Below are 24,010 nucleotides of genomic sequence, written 5' to 3'. Positions count from 1 at the left end.
AGTTCTACTGCTGCCTAACAGGGATTTGTCTCAGGGTTTCTTTAAAGAAAGCCCACTTCTGTCTAATGTCTAGCTTTTATATATGATGCCATATCTTGTGCCTGATAATATGAATAGCTGTCATTATGTTTTGAAATCTTGTTCAGCTGCTGTTCATCATCAGCTCCATGACATCAAATTGCTTACCCTCCTGACTTTGTACCAGTGGTTTGTGATACTTCTTAAGAGGAAATACTTCCTGGGGCAACACAATGTGGAGGATAGAGTAGACTTTTGTGCTCCCCTTTTAGTCCATACATCTATGACTATATAAATCTAGTGATTCTTTAGTAAATATGTGAACCTTTTCAAGTCAATAACTGTATTTCCCTTCAAAGGAGTCACCCTGGAGAACTGTGTACTTATTCCAGTAATGGTGCTGTTGCTCAGAACATTTTGAGATATTTTTTGACAACACCTTAGGGGGTTGTGGCCCATTTATTTGAATACTCCCAATGGTGGCAAACCTTCATTCATTGAAAGTAGATATTTTTGGAAAAAAACGGAACCTGGAATTTAGACTGGGTAATGCCATTTGGGGTCAGAAATGAAACAGCATTTAAAATTTAAATAGTACCAACATCTAGCGTTTGTAGAGTGTTCTCTTTTCCAAAGTGTTTTCACGTCCATCATGTCATTATTGTTATTTTCACAATGATTTTATAAACTAGGTAGTCTTTACAACTGCACCAACACTGAGGGTCATTATAAGGTTATTTTCCCATGTTACAAATCTCTGAAATAGCAGAATAGACATTTGAGATGTAGTTTTCTGACTCTATAGTCCTTATAGCTTACACTAACACTAAAATGTGATAAAACCAATTGAATACTTCATAGCAAATTCTTTTGACTGTTGCCTTACCCTGCAGTGTTCATTGAGTCTTTCTTCCTGATGCTGAATGAAAGTATAACTAGAACTTTACACTAGTTATCATCTGACTACATTAGTCTCTGCTAGGAGTTCTCCAGTAGGATCTGTGGTGGCATCCCATAAAGAGCAATGAAGGGAGTTAAGGAAAAACCACATATCCTAATTCTTACCCCATGCCATTAAATAAAAATGGTCTTTTATACTATTTTCAGGTGTCTTATTAAAGTTTCTATACTAAGATATTTTTTTAACGGAAATGTCATTTGATTTTCAGCGTGGCTTTGTGACGGGTGGTGCAGATAAATCTGTCAAGTTCTGGGATTTTGAGTTGGTGAAAGATGAAAACAGTACCCAGAAGAGGTGAGTGGACATTTTTTATTTGTGTCCATTTTTGGGGAGGGAAAATCGGGAACCATTGAATGGGTTTTTGACATGTATTGATATTTCTGTTGAGCTCCAGAGGGTTTTTGGAATTTTTTTGTGCCTTCGTACTCATTTTTCTTGATGCTTTCTGTAATGCTAGGCTTTCTGTGAAGCAAACCCGAACCTTGCAACTAGATGAAGAAGTTCTGTGTGTCAGTTACTCTCCCAATCAAAAGCTGTTGGCTGTGTCTTTGCTGGACTGTACTGTGAAAGTTTTCTATGTTGATACTTTAAAGGTACAATGGTTATGCCTATGGGTATTTGCTTTCTTTCTGACTGACCTTGGGTTGAGACTATAAAGAAGTGTCCTTGAGTGTTCCCAGCAGTAGTATGTTTCTAAAAATTTGTGAATCAAAACATTGCAAGTACACTAGGAAGGCTGGGGTTTTAAAAGAATCCTTTGGTTCATAAATTTTGTTTAAAGCAAGTTGTATTTCATATGTTCAGAAAAATCTGTGGACAGAAAATCCTGTCGTGGCCAGTAGTTTTAAGAGCGATGCTAGGTGTCTTAGGCAGTGATTCCACACTTGGCTGTAAGTCAGGATCATTTGAGTTGCTTTTAAAAATATAGATTACTGGGCTCTATGCCCAGAGTCTCAGTGGGACTGGATTGGGCCTGGAAATATTGTTGTGAAACAAGTGCTCCAGAGACTTTTCAGCTAAGAACGTCTCTGTTCCATATTCTGACTGAGGGAATAGGCTTCTGCAGCAGCCCTGGCTCCACTGTATTGCAGCATTCTTGGCAAGTGCATGCTGGGGTTGTATGCTGGATATGGGTACAAGTCACCTTCAGTGGTTTGACTGTCTTCTTTGAAACTACAGACATAAAGCAATCCAGAACAGTCTTAGCATTGTATTTAAAGTTATGTTTTAGGTCTACAGGTAATAAATTATACCTGTGTTTTATAGACATGAGTTATTTATATTCTTTTTTTATTTTTAAATGTTTAGTTTTTTCTCTCACTGTATGGACACAAACTGCCTGTCATTTGCATGGACATCTCTTATGTAAGTAAAATTTAAATAATGTCTCAGTAACAAGTTGTCTTTTCTAAAATGCTATCTTAGTTCTTGGCTTGATAGCTTCATTTTAGTATTTTTCAGTTTGTTGTATAACTGATTATCCTAAAAAAAAATCATACCCTAGATATATATATTTCTTTAATGCTTTTAGAATATTTTCACAGATACCTGAATTAATCCTCATAACCAACTCCCTGTTTTGGATTCCCCAAGTAGTATATTTTCTTGTATAAAAATAATATAATTGGTAGAACACCCTAGAATATGAAGAACTTTCAAAAAGGCAGCCCCCTTTGTTCTGAAGTATAATGTTTGTAAGGAAAATGGAACTTTGCAATATTTACGGTATTTTGCGTTATGTATACTTCTAGTCTCTTGACCAAAGTCATATTTTTTGTAATGTCTAGTTATGATTAGGAGTGGCAATATATATTTAAAAACAATGTCTAGTCTGTGTAAAAGGAATTGGCCCCTGCTCTAGCTTGTCTGCACTCAGTGCATTAACAGAATAAATTGGTGTCAGAAAATATTTTCAGTTTTCTTGTTATGTTGACAGCAATTTGCACTAGGTGCTAAAACAGGAAAGGTAAGAAAATCAGTGATAGGAGACATGGCATAAAAAGGGCTAGGTCGTAAACATTCTATATAGTAGATTCTTTCCCAGCCTTATTCTTCTCTTTCCCTCTTCTCTCCCCCCAAACTTTATGACAGAGATTAGAGATTCTTTATTCTATCTGTTGGACAAAGTAAACATAACCTCCATCAAGGTATAACACTGTCCTGTAGCAGGACCAAAACATCTAAGCCACAGAGTTCTTGCTTACTTACAAGTTTTGTAAGTAGATCTGTAGGTAAAAGAGAGGATGTAGGTGCTCTTGGTAAAGAGATGAAATTAATTTTTTGGCATTAATGTTTTTGAAAGAAATGGGATACATGTTCTGGTTAGCTTTTCTCCAATTAGAGTTTCAGATAATCAAGTAATGTTTTACTTCTCTTCCTCCTAGGATGGAGCACTGATAGCAACTGGCTCTGCTGACAGGAATGTGAAGATCTGGGGTCTGGACTTTGGGGACTGCCACAAGTCTCTGTTTGCACATGATGACAGGTAGGTGTCATCTTTTCAAAGACCTCCCGTTGAGTCACCTGTAGGTATCATTTCCCGGGAGCATCTGTGTCTATTATTTAGTGTTCTCAGATAGTCAGAAATTAAAAATTCTAAAATATAGTCAGACACTCTAGAACTAGCTATTCAAAAGCTATTTATGTGTATAAGACTCTTTTTAATGATGAGGAATTTGATGACATTTGAGTACTTCTCTCACTTTTCAGTGTGATGTACCTAAAGTTTGTACCCAAGTCTCACCTCTTCTTCACTGCTGGGAAAGACCATAAGATTAAGCAGTGGGATGCAGACAAATTTGAACACATACAAACTCTGGAGGTAACCTCTTGCCTGCTTTGCTTGCTCAGTACTTAGGAACTTCTTTTAAGATCAAGTGTTGATTTCCCACTAATGTAAGCAGTTAGCGGTCTATGAATAAGGTATTCTTACTCAGGATTTTTGTTTTTTGTCCTTTCTCTCTGCAGGGGCATCACCAGGAAATATGGTGCTTGGCTGTAAGCCCCAGTGGGGACTATATTGTATCATCGTCCCATGACAAATCTCTGAGACTTTGGGAGAGAACAAGGGAGCCTCTTATTCTTGAGGAAGAAAGGGAGATGGTAAGGTGTTCAGCCTTGGTTACAAATGTGCTGGTGGGTGTCAGTATCTGACACGCTGTCTCAGCTCGAGTTTCCTGTCTAGTGCTGTCACACCTCAGTCAGTGCAAGTCCATTGAGCTCCAAAAGATGTTTCCAAGACTGCTGACACCACTTCGGCAGCCAAGCGGACACAGAGATGCCATAAGGGGGTTGGATTGTGAAAGAAGCAGCTTCTCACTGTCTCATTTCACTTCACATAGGGGTCATGTTTTTTCTTTGAAATTAATTCATATCTATCTCTTGTCAGCAAAGGGAAGCAGAATATGAGGAGAGTGTGGCCAAAGAAGACCAACCAGTAGTAAGTAAATCTTTCAGGACCCTCAGACTGTGTCCTGTAATTATCTTATTGGAATTTACTGTAATTTCAAGAATTTCTAATGGGATTAGAATTGGGACTAGATGTCAAAGTCATCCACAGCTGATACGGGAAGGAATCTGTGTAGTCCTTCTTAATCCAGCTGTATATCCTGATTTTATGGGACAAATGATTGACCAGATTTGGTATTGAATGATTTTCGTTCTGGCTTTTTTTTAAGGAGGCTTCAGGCAGTTGTTTCACTGTAAATCAAAAATCAGAAAAAAATGGAGAAATTGGGCATTCTCTTAAAACGTGTTGTAGAGAAGGGTATTCTTCTGATAATGCATATAACACATTTAACATAGTGTCTGGCACTTACTAAGTACTCAGTTAATGGTAGCTGATAACACCATGTAACAGTCATCGTAACATAGTAATGTCTATTCTTTTCTGGATATAAGATTAATTTATTGGCTCTTTAACACCTGTCAATGAAATTGTTAAAGGATCTCTTTGTTCCTGGCAGGTTCCGGGAGAGACTCAAGGTGACAATTACTTTACTGGAAAGAAAACTATTGAAACGGTCAAAGCAGTAAGTTGATACTAGAATGCAGTATCTCATTTTTAATTTTTTTTTATTTCCAAAAAGTATTTTATTAAAATCTAAAGAAAAACACAAAGGAAACAATTATAAGAAATAAAAACAGCATGAAATTGCCCTTTTTCTAGATTTGACCCTAAAATCACCAAATAAGTGTTAAGAGCCCCTATTCTAATTCCTTTACTTTATGGCAGTAGTTCTCAAAGTGGAGCCCCCAGACCAGAAGCATCAGCATCCCCTGAGAACTTGTTAGAAAAGGAAATTCCCAGGCCCTAGCCCAAACCTACTGAATGTGGATCACAGGGGTGGGGTGAGCAATAAATGGGGGTTTTTTGTTTGTTTGTTTGCTTTTTTGATTATAGACTTTTTAAAAATTGAAGTGTAGTTGATTTACAATGTTGTGTTAATTTTTGCTGTACAGCAAACTAATTCAGTTATATATACATTCTTATAAATTCTTTTCCATTATGGTTTATCATAGGATACTGAATATAGTTCCCTGTGCTATACAGTAGGACCTTGATGTTTATCCATTCCATGTATAATAGCTTACATCTGCTAACCCCAACCTCCTACTCCATCCCTCCCCCAAAGCAGCCACAAGTCTGTTCTCTATGTCCGTGAGTCTGTCTCTGTTTTGTAGATGGGTTCATTTGTGTCATGTTTTAGATTCTACATATAAGTGATAACATGGTATTTGTGTCTCTTTCTGACTTAGTTCATTCAGTATGATAATCTCTAGTTGCATCCATGTTGCTGCAAATGGCATATTTTGTTCTTTTTTATGGTTCAGTAGTATTCCATTGTACATTTGTACCACATCTTTTTTTTTCTTAAACATCTTTATTGGAGTATAATTGCTTTACAATGTTGTGTTAGTTTCTGCTGTATAACAAAGTGAATCAGCTATATGTATACATATATCCCCTCCCTCTTGCGTCTCCCTCCCACCCTCCCTATCCCACCCCTCTAGTGTACCACATCTTCTTTATCCATTCATCTGTTGATGGACATTTAGGTTGTTTCCATGTCTTGGCTATTGTGAATAGTGCTGCTATGAACATAAGGGTGCACGTATCTTTTTGGATTAGAGTTTTGTCTGGATATATGCCCAGGAGTGGGATTGATGGATCATATGGTAATTCTATTTTTAGTTTCTTGAGGAACCTCCATACTGTTTTCCATAGTGGCTGTACCAACTTACATTTCCACCAACAGTGTAAGAGGGTTCCCTTTTCTTCACATCCTCTCCAACGTTTGTTATTTGTAGAGTTTTTAATGTGGCCATTCTGACCACTGTGAGGTAGTACCTCATTGTAGTTTTGATTTGTATTTCTCTAATAATTAGCAATGTTGAGCATCTTTTCATATGCCTATTGGCCATCTGTATTTCTTTGGAGAAATGTCTGTTTAGGTCTTCTGCCCATTTTTCAATTGGGTTGTTTGTTTTTTTGTTATAGAGTTGTATGAGCTGTTTGTATGTTTTGGAAATTAAGTCCTTGTCAGTCACATCATTCACAAATATTTTCTCCCATTCTGTAGGTTGTTTTTTCATTTTTTTTATGGTTTCCTTTGCTGTGCAGAAGCTTGTAAGTTTGATTATGTCCCATTTAATTATTTTTGTTTTTATTTCTATTGCCTTGGGAGACTGACCTAAGAAAATATTGGTACTATCTATGTCAGAGAATGTTTTGTCTATAATCTCTTCTGGGAGTTTTATGGTGTCATGCCTTATGTTTAAGTCTTTAAGCCATTTTGAGTTTATTTCTGTGTATGGTGAGAGGGTGTGTTCTAACTTCATCAATTTACATGCAGCTGTCTAGCTTTCCCAACACCACTTGCTGAAGGAGACTGTCTTTTTCCCATTGTATGTTCTTGCCTCCTTTGTTGAAGGTTACTTGACAGTAGGTGTGTGGGTTTATTTCTGAGCTCTCTATTCTGTTCCATTGATCCATATGTCTCTTTTTGTGCCAATACCATGTTGTTTTGATTACTGTAGCTTTGTAGTATTGTCTGAAGTCTGGGAGGGTTATGCCTCCTGCTTTGTTCATTTTCTTCAGGATTGCTTTGGCAGTTCTGGGTCTTTTATGGTTCCATATAAATTTTAGGATCATTTGTTCTAGTTCTGTGAAAAATGTCATGGGTAATTTGATAGGGATCACATTAAATCTGTAAATTGCCTTGGGTAGTATGCCCATGTTAACAGTATTCTTCCAGTCCAAGAACATGGGATATCTTTCCATTTCTTTTCTTAAAAAATAAATTTATTTATTTATTTATTTCTGCCTGCATTGGGTCTTCATTGCTGCATGCGGGCTTTCTCTAGTTGTGGCGAGTGGGGGCTACTCTTTGTTGCAGTACACGGGCTCTAGGCGCGCAGGCTGCAGTAGTTGTGGCATGTGGGCTCAGTAGTTGTGGCTTGCAGGCTCTAGAGCGTGGGCTCAGAAGTTGTGGCACATGGGCTTAGTTGCTCCATGGCATGTGGGATCTTCCTGGACCAGGGCTCGAACCTGTGTGCCCTGTGTTGGCAGACAGATTCCTAACCACTGTGCCACCAGGGAAGTCCCTATCTTTCCATTTCGTTGAATCATCTTCAACTTTCTTTATTAAGGTTTTATAGTTCTCAGTGTATAAGTCTTTCACTTTCTTGGTCAGGTCTATTGCTAAGTATTTTAGTTTTGGGTTGCAATTTTGAAAGGTATTTTGGTTTTTTTGGATGTAATGTCCTGAAAATATCAATTAAGTGTAACTGTTCTATTGTGTCATTTAAGATCTCTGTTGCCTTGATTTTCTGTCTAGAAGATCAGTCCATTGATGTGAGTAGGGTTTTAAAGTCTCCTACTATTGTATTGTCAGTTTTTCCCTTTATGTATATTAGTATTTTCTTTTTTTTTTTTTTTTTTTTTTTTGTGGTACGCGGGCCTCTCACTGTTGTGGCCTCTCCCATTATGGAGAACAGGCTCCGGATGCGCAGGCTCAGCGGCCATGGCTCACGGGCCTAGCCACTCCGTGGGAAGTGGGATCCTCCCAGACCAGGGCACGAACCCATGTCCCCTGCATCGGCAGGCAGACTCTCAACCACTGCGCCACCAGGGAAGCCCTAGTATTTTCTTTTCATTTAAATTTATTTTTATTTTTGGCTGCGTTGGGTCTTCGTTGCTGCATGTGGGCTTTCTCTAGTGGCAGCGAGTGGGGGCTACTCTTTGTTGCGATGCGTGGGCTTCTCATTGCGGTAGCTTCTCTTTGTTGTGGTGCACAGGCTTCAGTAGTTGTGGCACGTAGGCTCAGTAGTTGTGGTTCGTGGGCTCTAGAGCGCAGGCTCAGTAGTGGGACATGGTCTTAGTTGCTCCGTGACATGTGGGATCTTCCCAGACCAGGGCTCAAACTCGTGTCCCCTGCATTGGCAAGTGGACTCTTAACCACTGTGTTACCAGGGAAGTCCCTGTATATTAGTATTTGTTTTATGTATTTGGGTGCTCCTGTATTGGGTGCATACATTGTTGATGAGTGTAAACTCCTCTTCTTGTATTGATCCTTTTATTATTATATAGTGTCCTTCTTTATGGGCTTTGTTTTAAAGTCTGTTTTGTCCAATATGAGTATTGCAACCCCAGCTTTCTTGTCATTTCTGTTTGCATGAAATATCTGTTTACATTGCCTCCCTTTCAATATTTCATCTTTGTCCCTTTTTCTTTGTTTTTCCTTTTGTGGTTTGATGATTTTCTTTCATATTATGTTCTTTTCTTTTTGGTTTTTGTGACTGTATTGTATGTTTTTCATTTGTAGTTATCCTGTTTTTCAAGTATGTTAACCCCGTCCTATATCTGCTTGCCTCAGACTGGTAGTCATATAGGCTCAAACACATTCTAGGAAATGAAAAAAAGAAAAGTCTACCTTTTCTTACTCTCCTCACCCACATTTTATGATTTTGATGTCCTGTTTACATCTTCACGTTCATGCTTTTGCTATTCATTGTGGTATCATCACGTTCACAAAAATTTTATTTTATTTTTTAATCTGTGTACTGGCTTATTTATGTGAGTTGCTTTCCAATTGTGAATTTTCTCTTCCCTATATATTCTTCCTACTTTTCTGCTTAGAGAGGACCTTTCAATATTTGCTTCAGGATAGGTTTAGTATTGCTATATTCTTTTAGTTTTTGCTTGTCTGAGAAATTCTTTATACCTCCTTCTATTCTAAATGATAATCTTGCTGGCTAGAGTATCCTCGGATGCACATTCTTCCCTTTCAGGACTTCGCATGTATCTTGCCACTCCCTTCTGGCCTGCAGTGTTTCTGTAGAGAAATCTGCTGATAGCCTTATGGGGGTTCCCTTATAATTAACTGTTTTTTTCTTGCTGCCTTGAGAATCCTCTTCATCTTTAACTTGTGCCTTTTTTATTATAATATGTCTTGGTGTAGGTTTGGGTTTACCTTGTTTGGGACCCTCTGTGCTTCCTGTACCTGCTCTATCTGTTTCCTTCTTTAGGTTTGGGAAGTTTTCAGCCATAATCTTTCAAATACATTTTCAGTCCCCTTTTCTCTTCCCCTTCTGGAATCCCGATTATGTGTAGATTGGTACACTTTATATTATCCCATAGGTCTCTTATATTGCTTTCATTTTTTTCTCATTTGGCTTTCTGTCTGCTGTCCTGATGGGTGATTTCCATCATTCTATCTTCCAGGTCACTTATTCGTTCTACATTATTTATTCTGCTGTTCATTGCCTGTAGTTCAGTTTTTGTCTCGACAAATGAGTTTTCTAATTTTTCTTGGTTCCTCTTTACTGTTTCTAGTTCCTTTTTCTAGTACTCTGCATTTCTGTTGATAACCTTTCTTAATTCCTTCAGTAGTTTCATTATCTCCTTTTTGAAATCAGCGTCTATTAGACTGAAGAGGTCTATCTACTGTGGTCTTGGAGGGCTGTTTTTATGTGGGAGCATCCCTGTGTAGCCTGTGTGGGTTTAATGTTTTTGGTGCAAGGGCTGATTTTCGTATGGATGCCTGTTGCCTCTTTTCTCAGCGTGTGCTGGCCATTATCCCCTTAATAGAGGGTGTGCAGATGCAGTGGCTGGTGCCTGGTTGTGGGGTTCTCAGCAGCAGTGGTGGCTCATGTGTGCCCCCGGAGCACATGATGGGAGCAGAGGCAGCTCATGATCACTCTTGGAGCTCATGTGGGCAGTGTCCTGCCGCCTGAGAGCTCGCTCAGGGAAAACGGCTGCAGGGTGGCTCCCGCGCCTCCCCTCACACACTGCCCACACAACAGCACCTCTCCAAAGCCCAAGTTTCCACACCCAGCCCTTGCCCGTACTGGCAGACGTGCATCTCAGGCTGGGGAGTGTAGAGCGGGTGCACTGACCCCCTGTGCAGGTCTCTATTCTAGCTGCTGCAGATCGGTTGCTGTTTTCTCCTCCAAGGCTCTGAAGCTCTCCCTCTGTCCTGGCTGATCTCCCTGCCGGTGAGGGCACTTCCCAGGGTGCAGGAACCTTTCTTGTTTCACAGCTCCCTGCCTGGGGCGCAGGTCCCGACCCGATTACTTCCTTGCTTTTTTTTTTTTTTTTTTTACTTTTGTCCTACCTGGTTACATGGAGATTTTCTTTGCCCTTTCAGGGGTCTGAGGTCTCCTGCCAGCATTCAGTAGACATTCTGTGAGAACTGTTCGACATGTAGATATGTTTTTGATGTAGTTGTGGGAGGAGGTGAGCTTCACATCCTTCTACTCTGCCATCTTGATCGCTCTCCTGTATCTCATTTTTATTTTTTAAAATTTATTTTGGGCTCTGTTGGGTCTTCGCTTCCGTGCGAGGGCCTTCTCCAGTTGCGGCAGGCGGGGGCCACTCTTCATCGCGGTGCGTGGGCCTCTCACTATCGCGGCCTCTCCCATTGCGGAGCACAGGTTCCAGACGCGCAGGCTCAGTAGTTGTGGCTCACGGGCCTAGCTGCTCCACAGCATGTGGGATCCCCCCAGACCAGGGCTCGAACCCGTGTCCCCTGCATTAGCAGGCAGATTCTCAACCACTGCGCCACCAGGGAAGCCCCTGTATCTCATTTTTAAATAGGATCCCAACCAGATAGGCCTTTTGTGGCAAAAAGTTGATGAAATTTACAGATGAAGTTCATAACCTCTGTTTTCCTCCCTTGTAACCAAGGACAGAAGTAGTGCTGAATCTGTTGGATCAGTGCCTGGTTTCTAGAAAGAAAAGTTTGATCTCCTGAAAGTGGCACCTCTCAGGTGTTCCTGGGAGTTGCCCTACTCAGTGTGTCCACTTGTAGTCTCATCTGAATCCATGACCCAGTCTCCTTGTAAATTAAAAAAGAAAAATCAGGGACTTCCCTCTGGCGCAGTGGTTAAGAATCCACTTGTCATAGTAGGGGACACGGGTTCAATCCCTGGTCTGGGAAGATCCCACATGCTGTGGAGCAACTAAGCCCATGCACCACGACTACTGAGCCTGCACTCTAGAGCCCACGAACCACAACTACTGAACCCACGTGCTGCAACTACTGAACCCTGCATGCTCTAGGGCCTGCATGCTGCAACTAAGCCCACGTGCTGCGACTACTGAGCCCACATACCTAGAGCCTGTGCTCCGCAACAAGAGAAGGCACCGCACTGAGAAGCCCGCGTACCGCAACGAAGAGTAGTCCCCGCTCACCGCAACTAGAGAAAGCCTGTGCGCATCAGCGAAGACCTAATGCAGCCAAAAATAAGTAAAATTTAAAAAAAAACAAAAAAAACCCCGAAGACATCTTTGAATGCTGTTTGGCACACTATTGGCACATCTTTATTAAACTGATTCAAGCAATTTCATTTGGTAACTTTTCGTCAGGCCTTCCATTTGCAGTGTTGTGGGATGGTGAGTTTGTTGTGATGACTTCTGTCCTTTGCCATCATCCGTGTAGGCTGAGAGGATCATGGAGGCTATTGAGCTATACAGAGAAGAAACTGCAAAAATGAGAGAACACAAAGCCATTTGTAAAGCTGCAGGGAAAGAGGTAAGAGAGTCCATTAAGTTACGGTCTGAGAAACATTTATAAATGGAGACAATTCCTGAGGAAAAAAACATCATTTGGGGATTTATTAACTCAGATCAGGAAATGAGATAAATGTAGTAGAATCTTTTCTAATTCAAACATTAGAAAGAAGGAATTGAGAAGCTTTGTCTTAATAAAAAGCCAAGGATAGTTAATTTGAGATCATGGTGATTATTGTATTGAGTTAAAAACTCAGATTCCTCCTTTTGTTTGGGAGGCAGGGTAAACATTTCGGGTTTCTAGATGAAATGTATTGCCCAGACTCATTCATAAATAAGCAGTATTGAAACTAAAAGCTATTATTAAATAATTTAATAATTCTTCAGGGTCAGTTTTTAGGGTCTCTCTTTTCAAAAGTGTAAAATATTGTTATGACCCTGCCTGTGATAAGCACTATCAAAGGCTTGTTGTTTAATGACTTGATTTAATAATTTCTTCATAGGTTCCTCTTCCCATCAACCCCATCCTGATGGCTTATGGCAGTATCTCTGTGAGTAGACTAATGGTTTCCCCTTGGTTATTCTAAGGTTACTTTCAGGCGCAAGAGAGGAAGTGAAGAGGCATTATGATTTTAGAATAGACATATTGGGAAATACTTTGTCATTAAAAATGTCTTGAATGCTGGAATCCTCTAAGACATTTTGTATTTCAAAAGGACCATTTTAGTGTAACTTCAAGTCATCCTTTCTGGTTGGACTGGACTGGCATTGTTTTTTTAGTGCTTATTTATGTTTAGTATCCACAGCCCTCTGAAGATTCTATTCATTGAAACTGAAGTTTTTGGAGGAAAAGTTGATATAAGTCAGATAAAAGAGGAGAGAGGGAGAATACTGGGACAACGTATGCTCTTAGTGATCTTTAATTACTCAATACTTGCATGTTTCATTCATCACAACAGTAATGTGAGTCAGTGTGTCTTCATTTTATGGATAGGAGACTGTTCTGACTTACAGATCGAAGGGAACATAGCTGATAAGTGGCAGAGCTGGATTGTGAACCCAGATCTGACTCAGTCTAAGCCCGTGCACGTAGTGCCCTTTTTAGAACAGTTTCTCATAAGAAGGAGAGATATCCCTGGTTTTTAGGAGATAGAAATTAGAGAGCTTCAGTTAAGAAATCAAGAGTATCACTAATGCTGTCACACTTCCTTTATAGCCTTCAGCTTATGTGTTGGAGATTTTTAAAGGAATCAAGTCAAGGTGAGTGCCAGTGCGCAGTTATTACAGCTAATACCATTTACCGAACATGAGATAAACAGACATTATAATTGATGATTATCTTCTTTAGAGGTTTAACTATGTCAAAATTTTGATGGAAAATAACTCATTATAATGTTCTTTTTGAATTAGAACTAGAAGGTTCCTCCTAAAATATGAAGGGAGATATTGAATACTTTTAAAAAGCACAAATGAAGGGCAGTGCTACTTTATATCATAGGTAATGAAATCATCTATAATTCAGTCACAGGTACCAACTGCTAACATTTTTTGTTGTATATTTCCTTTGGCTTATTTTCTGTATACATACACAGTTGGAATCATATGTATACATTTTTATATCCTGTCCTTTTTCACAGAATATCTCCTGAGCACTTGCTCACTTTAGTAATATTCTTCAAAAACACAACATTGAATTAGTTCAAAATATTCCATTGTATATATAGTTACTATTGGGTGGTGCATATGTGTTTGGCTGTTATCAATACTGCCTTAGTAAACACCTTTATATATAAATCTTTGTCATCATCATTGATTATTTTTCTTAAGGGTCCTAGCAGTTTATTACTAATAAATGGACATGAGCTTTTTAAAGGTTTATGTTGCTTAATTACTGTCAGAGTGCTTGTAATGACTTTTACCAGCTTTTAAAAAATTCTTTGCTGGTTTGAGAGGCAAAAGGTGGTACTGCATTATTTTCCTTTTTAATTAACAAAGTTAAAATTTTATTATATTTGTTGGCCATTTGTATTTTTTCCTGTGAATTTTTACTTTCCCTTTCTTGTGCTTTATAGTTGTTTCTCTTACTGGTTTTTTAAGAATTTTTTAATATCTTTTGTCATTCATTTTTGAAATAATATTTGAGTTTGATCTACTGAGAGTTATCATTTTTTTAATAACAAATCACAATATCTGAGTATATCCCATACAAGAAACAAACAGGACCTATCTAAGATAATGAAACTTTGCTAGAGAAATGTAAAAGAAAATTTAGAGTAATGGAGGTACGATGCATTCCTAGATGGGAAGATTCTGTGTTTTAAAGATTTGGTTTTTCTTAAACTAGTCTATAGGTTTGTGATCCCAGTTGAAATTCTCTTGAGAGTTCTAGTTGGAATTGATGAAATGATAATAGAACTAGCTCAAGAAAAGTAAAACAAACCAGAAAAAGAACAAGAGGGAGCTGTTCTCCTAGATTAAAAAGCTGTAAAAATGCACCTGTACGGATTGTTGTCAGAATCAGTTATGAAAACAGACTCTAAAGCCCTAGAACACTCTATGACATAGAGGGACTCAATAAATGGTAAAAGAAGTATCATATAAAGATGGGATATACAACAAAAGGCTTTAAAGAAATTGGCTATCTGAAAGAAAAACAGTTAGATTCTCCTACCCTGCCATGGACAAGAATGCATCAAGTAGGTTAAAATACTAAATATAGAAAACCAAAACGTTGAAAAGAGAGAACCATTCATAATACAGATGTATGTTTAACTCTGGATGGGTAAGATCTACTCAAGTATAAAAGTAGAAGAAAAAAATAGGAGAGGAAAAGATTTTTAAATTGACTATGTTAAGAAACGTGGCATTTTTAATGTTTATTTTTTCCTCTTCAGTGAGCTGGAAGAATCTCTGCTTGTGCTGCCTTTCTCTTACGTCCCAGACATTCTTAAGCTCTTTAATGAATTCATCCAGCAGGGCTCTGATATTGAACTTCTATGTAGGTGCCTCTTCTTTCTCCTCAGGTAACGTCCTTTCCAAAAGAATATCATGTCTTATCCGCATAACTGCTCCAGTAGTGCCTCACCTGAAGCTGTCCATGCTTTGGGATTAAGAAATGTGATGTTTCCGTTTCAGAGACTGTTGGGAATTTCAGTGCTGCCTGACATAATTCTTATCCTTTGGAGTCAGTCTTGCTCGTAAAATGCAGTTAGTGATGACCCAACTCTAAGTAGCATGAGGTACTATGTTGCTAAGGATGCTCAGGCAGGCGGAGGTCTCCAGGTTACAGTCTAAGGTAGCAGTTCTGGTTCTAGTCAGTTTGCTGAAAGCCCATCTCTGAATGGCCAGTCTGCCTCAGTGTTTCTTTTTGACTATTGAGTTTAAACCAAATGGTTTTATTTTCATAATAGCATTTTAAGGAGTAGTCAGTTTATTTCCCAGGTCTCTACAAGTACAAATGGAAGGATAGGGGCATATTTGGAGGGAACTAAGAAACATAAAGAAAACGTTCATTAGATTATATTCTTAAATAGGAAGAATTCTTATTAATATGTAACAGAGGGAAAATATATTTACAAAGGCGTAATATATTCTTATCTTCCACTGTGTCCCCCAGTCTCAAGCTGTTATATCAGAGGACAGGAATAGAGGCAAATTTGAACATTCCTTAAAATGCTATTAGGAAATCAGAAACTGCTCAGCCAATACCAAATAGTTAAAAAGAAAACAGGTGTATTTGGTGAATTGGCCTTTTTTCATGATCATTAACCCTTCATTCCTTTATTTCTTTCAGGATAGTAGCAAATGAAGAACAATGATATGTTTATATTATTCTGTTGTCATATTTACAGTTTATTTTTTAATTGCTATGGCATATGTGCTATTGAATCGGGGTTACTGATTCTAAGAGAAACACAGTGAATATTTCTAGCATATTGGGGTGGTAGATGGGTGCTACCTCACAGGTAGATATGGCAGGTCACAACTGAGGGTGAGGGTGAATGTGGAGGTTAAAGGAGCATGAATCATCAAGGGCATCTTGGTACTCTAGGTCAGAGTTTGATCATCTCTTTTTTTGGCTGAAATATTAATAAATCTTTGAGTTAGCAATTCTTAGAAGGCTCATTTTCCTCTGGTCTTTACATAGAATGCCGTTGTCAAAATCTGTGGCCACTGGGTAGATTGCAAAGAGTCAGCTTTGCAAATGAGTTGAATGTTAGGATAGTATTTTAAAAATTGTTATTGGATAGAATTGAATAGTAGGAAGAAACTTCTTTAGTTTTTTTTCATAGAAGCATTTCTGTATTCCCATGATTGGCAAAATGATTTTTTTTTTTGGACATTTTGTCTGTTTGCTAGTTCTAGAAGGGACAGGTAGAGCTAGAACCACTATCCTTCTTTGTGACATGCCTGGTTTTATTTTTGTTAGGATTCACTTTGGCCAGATCACTAGCAACCAAATGCTTGTGCCAGTGATTGAAAAATTAAAGGAAACAACTATTTCAAAAGTCAGCCAAGTCCGGGTAAGTATCTTTGTAGAGACAGAACAAGGAGGGGAAAATTCTAGTGTGTATGTTACTTACAAGTAGCATAGTGTGCTGTGCCCTATCTTTGGTGATATTGACCTGACATGCATGTATATTTAAGATGAGGTTTTTGTTAGAGCTAGTAGACAAAAAAACAAACAAACAAGGAAAACCCTTAGGGAAGGATGAGTAACAACACATGAAGCTTTGGTTCCCCTGACTCACATATGCTGCGATATTGACTGAATTGAGAGGAAGTTTATTTAATCTCTCTTGTATTCTTTCTCAGGATGTTATCGGCTTCAACATGGCAGGTCTTGATTTTCTCAAGAGGGAATGTGAGGCAAAAAGTGAAGTTATGTTTTTTGCTGATGCTACCAGCCACTTGGAAGAAAAGAAGAGGAAAAAGAAAAAGAGGGAGAAGCTGATTTTAACATTGACTTAGAACTGAAATGTGGTGCCTTTTTCAACTTTGTCTTGAAAAGGACTTCCAAACTAAGCAGCAGAACCTATGAATGCGATCTTATTTGGAATTTGGGTCTTTAAAAATATAATTAGTTAAGATTGGTCATTCTAGATAAGATTAAATCCAATGATTTGCTTTTATAAGAATGCCATGTGATGGACAGCTACATGTAAAAGAATGAAATTAGAACATTCTCTAACAAACACCATACCCCAAAATAAACTCAAAATGGATCAAAGACCTAAATGTAAGGCCAGACACTATAAAACTCTTCGGGGAAAATAAAGAACACCCTTTGACGTAAACCTCAGCAATATCTTTTTGGATCCACCTCATAGAGTAAGGAAAATAAAAACAAAAATAAACAAATGGGACCTAATTAAACTTAAAGCTTTTGCACAACAAAGGAAACCATAAACAAAATGAAGAGACAGCCCCCAGAATGGGAGAAAATATCTGCAAACAAAGCAACCAACAAGGGATTAATCTCTAAACTATACAAACAGCTCTACGTTAAAAAAAAAACAAGGCACATGAAAAGATGCTCAACATCACTAATTATCAGAGCAATGCAAATCAAAACTACAATGAGGTACTACCTCACATCGGTCAGAATGTCCATCATCAAAAAGTTTACACACAATAAATGATGGAGAGGGTGTGGAGAAAAGGGAACCCTCCTACACTGTTGGTACCACCACTATGGAGAACAGTATGGAGGTTCCTTAAAAAACTAAAAGTAGAACTACCATATGATCCAGTAGTCCCACTCCCGGGCATATATCTGGAGAAAACCATAATTCAAAAAGATACATGCACCCCAGTGTTCACTGCAGCACTATTTAGAATAGCCAAGACATGGAAGCAACGTAAATGTCCATTGACAGATGAATGGATAAAGAAGATGTGGTACATATATACAATGGAATATTACTCAGCCGTAAAAAATAATGAAATAATGCCATTTGCAGCAACATGGATGAACCGAGAGATTATCATCCTAAATGAAGTAAGTCAGACAGAAAGACAAATATCATACGATATCACTCATATGTGGAATTAATTAAAAAATGATACAAATGAACTTATTTACAAAACAGAAACAGACTTACAGATATCAAAACAAACTTATGGTTTCCAAAGGGGAAATGTGGCGGGGAGGGATAAATCAGGAGCTTGGGATAAACATACACTACTATATATAAGGTAGATGGCCAACAAGGACCTGCTGTATAGCACAGGGAACTCTATTCAATGTTGTGTGATGACCTATATGAGAAAAGAAGCTAAAATAGAATAATATATGTATATGTATAACTTAATCACTTTTCTGTACACCTGAAACTAGCACAACATTGTACATCTATACTCCAGTAAAATTAAAATTAAAAAAAAAAAGAATGCCATGTGAGGACACACAGGGAGGGAGGCCACATGACAGCAGAGGCAGAGATTGGGATTGGAGTGACAGCAGCTACAACCCTAGGAACACCAAGGATCCTGTCTACCACCAGAAACTAGGAGAGAGGCATGGAACAAATTCCCTCAGTGCTTCCAGAAGGAACAAACTCTAATACCTTGGTTTCAGACCTCCTAAACTGCAAGAGAATAAATACCCATTGTTTTAAGCCACCCAGTATGGTCATTTGTCATGGCAGCCTCAGGAAACTGATAACAAATTTTGGTACCAGGAAGTGAGGTACTGCTATAGCAAATACCTAAAAATATGGAAGTGGCTTTGGAATCAAGTAATGGGTGAAACCGGGAAGAATTTTGAGCTACATGATCGAAGAAAGTCTAGATTACCTTGAAGAGACTGTTGTTGGTAGAAATAATGGACAGTAAAAGCACTTTTGGTGAGGGTTCAGAAGGAAGTGATGGGGAAAGTAAAGAACACTTTAAGCATCTTAGAGAATTCCTACATCATGAATAGAATGTTGGTATAAATATGAACATTAAAGGTGATTTTGCTAAGACCTCAGATGGAAATGAAGAATATGTTATTGGACAGTGGAGGAAAAGTGATCCTTGTTACGAAGTGGCAGAAAACTTGGCTGAATTGTGTTCTGCTTTGGGGTAAAAAGTAGAACTTATAAACAATGAAATTGGATTTCCAGCTGACGTTTCCAAGCAAAACATGGAAGATGTGTCCTGGTTTCTTGCTGCTTATAGTAAACAAGAGGAAAGGGGTAAACTGAGGAAGGAAATGGTCAGCAAAAAGGAACCTGAACATGATTTGGAAAATTCACAGCCAGTCCATATTGCAGGAAATGCTAAGGCATGCTCTGGAGCGTTCATCAAGGGTGCAGCTGGAAAACCTAGTGGAGAAATTAGATTTGTGACCATGAGTATAATCAACCATCTCAGCAGAAGCTAGGAACAGAGGTGAGACTATCCAGGAAGGACCTGTGGAGAACCCTCACGTCTAATGGCGTGGATCTCCTTGATATCCATGAAGACTGATGGTTTTTGAGAATGTTCTATCAGCAGAAACACTGCCTGCTTGGCCTGGTGGACAGAGACAAGAAATGAAGGAAGGCTGCCAGACTTCTGGGCTTCTATAAGCAGGAAATGGGGTGCCCAGAGGATAAGACTGTCCCAGGCTAACAATTGAGAGGGTGGGGCCCACAAGGCATCTGTGGGTCTAGAGGGGGGTGCTGGTGAAGCCTCTGGCCCAGAGGGCAGATCAAGACACAGATAATTATGCTCAGGCTTTGAAACCTTAGGAAATCTGCCCCGCTGTGCACTGCAAACACTTAAATCAGTGACTCCTTTATTCTTTCCATTTTCTCCTTTTAGAATGGGAATGTCTTATGCTATTTTGCAAGCTGACAACTTGTTTCTAGTTTCACAAGTCCATAGATGGAGAGGACACCATGATAGGTGAAGACTTTGGGAAATACTGGGATGGAGTGAGTGCATTTTGCATGTGAGATGGGTATAAATTTTGGGGAACCAGAGGGTGGACTGTACTGAGTTTATCCCCACAAAACTCATGTCTACCAGGACTTATGAATGTGATCTTATTTGTAAATAGGGTCTTTACAGATGCAATCAAGTTAAGATGAGGTCATTCAAGATTAGAGTAGCCCCTAAAACCAATGACTATTGTTCTTATAAGGAGAGACATATAGAAATACACAGGGAAGGATGCCATTGGGGACAGAGGCAGAAATCAGAGTGAGTTATAAGCTAAGGAACACCAAGGACTGCTGGCAACCACCAGAAGTTAGGAAAGAGGCATAGAACAAATTCTCCCTCAGAGCCTCCAGAAGGAACCAACCGTGCTGCCACCTTGATTTCAAATGTCTGGCCCCCCAAACTGTCAGAGAATAAATATCGTTTTAAGCCACCTGGTCTGCAGTACTTTGTTATGGCAGCCTCGAGACACAAATACAGATTTATTACAGCAGCCCTAGGAAACTAATGCAAGATGCTATTTGCCTTTTTCTCTCATGAGCGTACAGTGGAGTTTTCCAGAGACTATGTGATGTGTGATATGGTGACAGATTGAATACAGAGCAGATGTGAGAATCCAGCTATGTCCTATTAAGCCAGACATTGAAAAGATTTGCAAAAATGTAATACTCTTACTAATTTTTGTTTGGAAAAGTTATTTTTCATTAACAATTTATTTTTGGTAATATACTGGGTTTATTTTTTAAATAAATTATAAGTTTTTCCAAGTTTTAATTCTAACTTGGTAAATATTGATAATATGACCCACATAAACAAAAGGTTTTTGGGGTCCTCAATAATTTTTAAGAATACATGAGGAGTCTTGAGTCCAAAAAATTTAAGAACCACTAGCCTAACTGTAAATTCTCAAGTCCAAAAGGGCATCCTGCTGTTTGTGTTTGTACCCTTGCTTTTTGGAGAGTCCGATCAACATCAAAAATAGCACTTGAAAGAATGAACTTTAGAATCACATTGAAGTAGGTTAGATTTTTACTTCTTCAGGATTCTCTGAGCCTCAGTTTCCTTATTTATAAAGTGGGAAAAATATCTATCTTGTAGATAGTATGAGGATTAGATAGTTTATGACTATGAAGGGGTAGTTACAATTATTAAAAACAAATATTTTCATTCCACCAGACTAAGTGGCTCATTGGTTGCTGGCTGTATGAAGATGGGAACAAATGCAAGGTCTAAGGCTTCAAGTTTGAATGGATGACAATCAAATTACAAATTTGTTACTTACCTGACACCTAATGAGAAACTTTACGGGACATGAAGACTCCAAGTGCAGGGGAAGCAGCTGTAGAAATCTTCTGGACCATAGGATTTTCTTTTCCCTGGGGAAAATCTTTTGGTCTCTTATCATAATTGCTGCTTGTTAAAACTGGTAAAATACCCATTAAGGACTATTACTTTCATGAACAAATGATTTGTACATGCAAACTCAGATAACATTGTAGAATCTCTAGCACATTTAGCTCAATTTTAGGTATTTTCTGTCTAATGCAAATTCTGCACGCCAGGTTTAGGGGATGAAGGATGGCTATTGATCTCCTGTAATTTCTTCTGTTCACCCTAGAGTATGTTTTCTGCTAAGGGTGACTGGCCTTTCTGTAGGTGCCATCAGTCACCATAACCAGGTCCCAGACCACATCAGCATCCAGATTTCATGGTTTTTTGGTGGGGAGGGGCAGGGGGACAGGCCTTGGGAAATGGACTATGAACTATCATTGTTGTCACTGGAAGTAGAGTAAGGATTTAATAAAACTCTTTTCCCCATCTCTCTGTGCCTGACAGATGGTCTCTATAAGCAAGGAAATAGAAACTTTATTAACATAAATGCAAAATTATTTAATTGCTGTGATCAGCCACAGGGATTCAGTTAGTCTGGATCAGCATCTAATAACTTGTGTGAAGAGGATGTAAGAGGACTTGATTTAGTTCCCAGAGTGAGGGAAAATTGTTCCCAGTGAGGTCTTTCGTGACCACCCTGCTGTAAACTGCAATCCTTCACACTCCCTGTACTTCCTTTCCTACTTTACATTTTCTCCCTTGTACTTATCACCATTGTCCATGTTTCACTTATTTTGTCTATTGTCTGTCCTCCCACTGGAATGTAAGCTTACATAAAGGCAGAAATGTGTGTCTCTTGTTCATTGCTGTATCCCCAATGCCTAGCACATTAGAAAAACTTATGATCTTTGAAAGAATGAACAAATGAATCCAACTCCATTTCTATTGAAATCAAGGTCATCTGACACAAGTTCCCCTAAATTTCTTTCACCTCAGAATGTCTGGATCCTTAGCCATCTTTGTTCTCTCCCTTGCCAAGACTAACACTTCAGCTCTGTTCTTGATTATTCTCTTGCCTTCTTTTGGATACTGCTGGTTCAGTCCTCTCATTCATATTTCTAATGTTTCTCTTCTGATCCACTCTTTCCAGCCCACAAACACACTAAACTGAAAATCTCTCCTTTTCCCTGTTGCCTCCCTGAGGTACTCTCTCAGGTACCATATACTCTTGCTGTTTCCTTTAATACTAAATTGAAAATGTATCCATACTCAATATTTCTGCTTTCTTAACACCCAGGCATTCTTCACGTTCTGCAGTTTGGGTTTTGTCCCAACCAAATCTAGTGGTCCTATTTAAATCCGCAGTCTCCTTGATATCTCCATAGCATCTGTCAACTGTGTCCATAGTTCCCTTGAAATTCTTTGAGATATTTCATATTTTGCTAATTGCTTGTTCTGTCTCCACTGGTGCCTCTTTTTTCTCCTGCTCCCTAAACAGACTCCACATTTCTTCTCCTTCTGCATACCTTCTATCATCACCTCTGTAGCTGACACTTAAAATTATTATATCTCCAGCCCTGACTGTTCAATTGAGATCCACTCCTGAGTCTCCATGTTTCATTACCTGAGCCCCAAACCTTGCAGGTGAACTCTTATGTCCTCTTACTTCCTTTTCTCAGTGGGTCACACCTTAGATTTTACAGTGCCCCCTGCCAAATGTCTTTCATCCACGTCCCTCTTTCCCAACTATAGTTGCCACACTATAGTTCTTGTCCTTACACGTGGCCTGTTGATGTAGCCTTCCAATGGTTCTTTGCATATCCAGTAACTCTTCTCCTTCAGCATATCCTGTACAATAACACTGGATTCATTTTTATAAAGATATGCTGATTATATCACCCATTGGATCAGAATTTCAATGATTCACTGTTGCTTATATAATAAAGTCAAGCCAAGGATTCAAAATCTCCCATAACTTGATTCCAACCAACTTTCCCACTATATTACTAATACTGTAATCTCTCAACAAATTGAACTCCCTGCTTCCCCTTCTGAACACCTGGAGATTTCCTATTGCTACACTTTTGTTCATTCTTCCTAGTTTAAGTCTCCTTTCATCAAAAGTTTTTGCATTCTATAAGACCCAGCTCAAATATCAAATAGATATAACTGTAACGCAAAGTAGCATATGATTCATGCTGTTGGAGTACAATATAGGAATCAAGTGTGAAAACTTTATTTCTGCTACCAGACTATGTAAGTCTTTTAGGATAGAGTCCAATTTTCATTTTTATATTTGATAAAATATTTCATACAGTACCTTGCATATAATAGGTTCTTGATATCTGTATATTCTATCTGCAAGAGACACCAGTATGAAGGAATGTATTGTAATTCAGTGTATGTCCATTCAACTTCTACAATAAGGTATCTCCTATCCCCCATCAAGATTACAAGTTGTTGTGTTTTTTTAATGACAAAGACTTGCTTTTTTAAAAAATTCTGATTGTCTGATACCCCATAGATGGCCAATAATATTGAGATTTATCCAACTTACAGTCACATGTACTATGTTAGGCACTTTGCTAGATGCTTTCAAAGATGAAAGAAGATACAAGTCTTTGTCCTAAGAAATTTAACTCTGATTTTAAAAATAGAATAAATGAAGCTACAGAGTGCAGATGTGAGGGGATTAGAAAATAGCATTTTGAATTCTCCTTGCTCAAATGTAATTTTTGCACTATATATGACTACTCAAATTGAACTTTAAAGGA

The 24,010-nt window shown here is 38.6% G+C and overlaps 2 protein-coding genes across 6 annotated transcripts in view; one reads left to right on the top strand and one right to left on the bottom strand.

Annotated features, from left to right (window-relative positions):
* The window catches only part of WDR3 (WD repeat domain 3), a 40,587-nt gene extending 20,250 nt beyond the window's left edge, over positions 1–20,337 (top strand). For both annotated transcript variants that reach the window (XM_033860795.2, XM_019919964.3), the window contains exons 14-27: positions 1,188–1,273; positions 1,437–1,572; positions 2,288–2,344; positions 3,364–3,464; positions 3,689–3,800; positions 3,947–4,081; positions 4,368–4,418; positions 4,945–5,010; positions 11,923–12,015; positions 12,497–12,544; positions 13,210–13,253; positions 14,888–15,016; positions 16,423–16,516; positions 16,809–20,337. In XM_033860795.2, coding sequence (XP_033716686.1) covers positions 1,188–1,273; positions 1,437–1,572; positions 2,288–2,344; positions 3,364–3,464; positions 3,689–3,800; positions 3,947–4,081; positions 4,368–4,418; positions 4,945–5,010; positions 11,923–12,015; positions 12,497–12,544; positions 13,210–13,253; positions 14,888–15,016; positions 16,423–16,516; positions 16,809–16,964 — 1,308 coding nt within the window. In that variant the 3' untranslated portion in view covers positions 16,965–20,337. The remainder of the gene's footprint in view (positions 1–1,187; positions 1,274–1,436; positions 1,573–2,287; positions 2,345–3,363; positions 3,465–3,688; positions 3,801–3,946; positions 4,082–4,367; positions 4,419–4,944; positions 5,011–11,922; positions 12,016–12,496; positions 12,545–13,209; positions 13,254–14,887; positions 15,017–16,422; positions 16,517–16,808) is intronic.
* The window catches only part of SPAG17 (sperm associated antigen 17), a 172,559-nt gene continuing 160,319 nt past the window's right edge, over positions 11,771–24,010 (bottom strand). For all 4 annotated transcript variants that reach the window (XM_073809001.1, XM_073809010.1, XM_073809005.1 and 1 more), the window contains 2 exons: positions 21,187–21,330; positions 11,771–11,965 (listed from right to left, as the gene is read on the bottom strand). In XM_073809001.1, the coding sequence (XP_073665102.1) occupies positions 21,194–21,330 (137 nt within the window). In that variant the 3' untranslated portion in view covers positions 11,771–11,965; positions 21,187–21,193. The remainder of the gene's footprint in view (positions 11,966–21,186; positions 21,331–24,010) is intronic.

This window comes from Tursiops truncatus, chromosome 1 (genome assembly GCF_011762595.2).
Source record: "Tursiops truncatus isolate mTurTru1 chromosome 1, mTurTru1.mat.Y, whole genome shotgun sequence".
Classification (NCBI taxonomy): domain Eukaryota; kingdom Metazoa; phylum Chordata; class Mammalia; order Artiodactyla; family Delphinidae; genus Tursiops; species Tursiops truncatus.
Note: the sequence above shows the minus strand (reverse complement) of the source record. Positions and strands in the feature narration are given on the sequence as shown.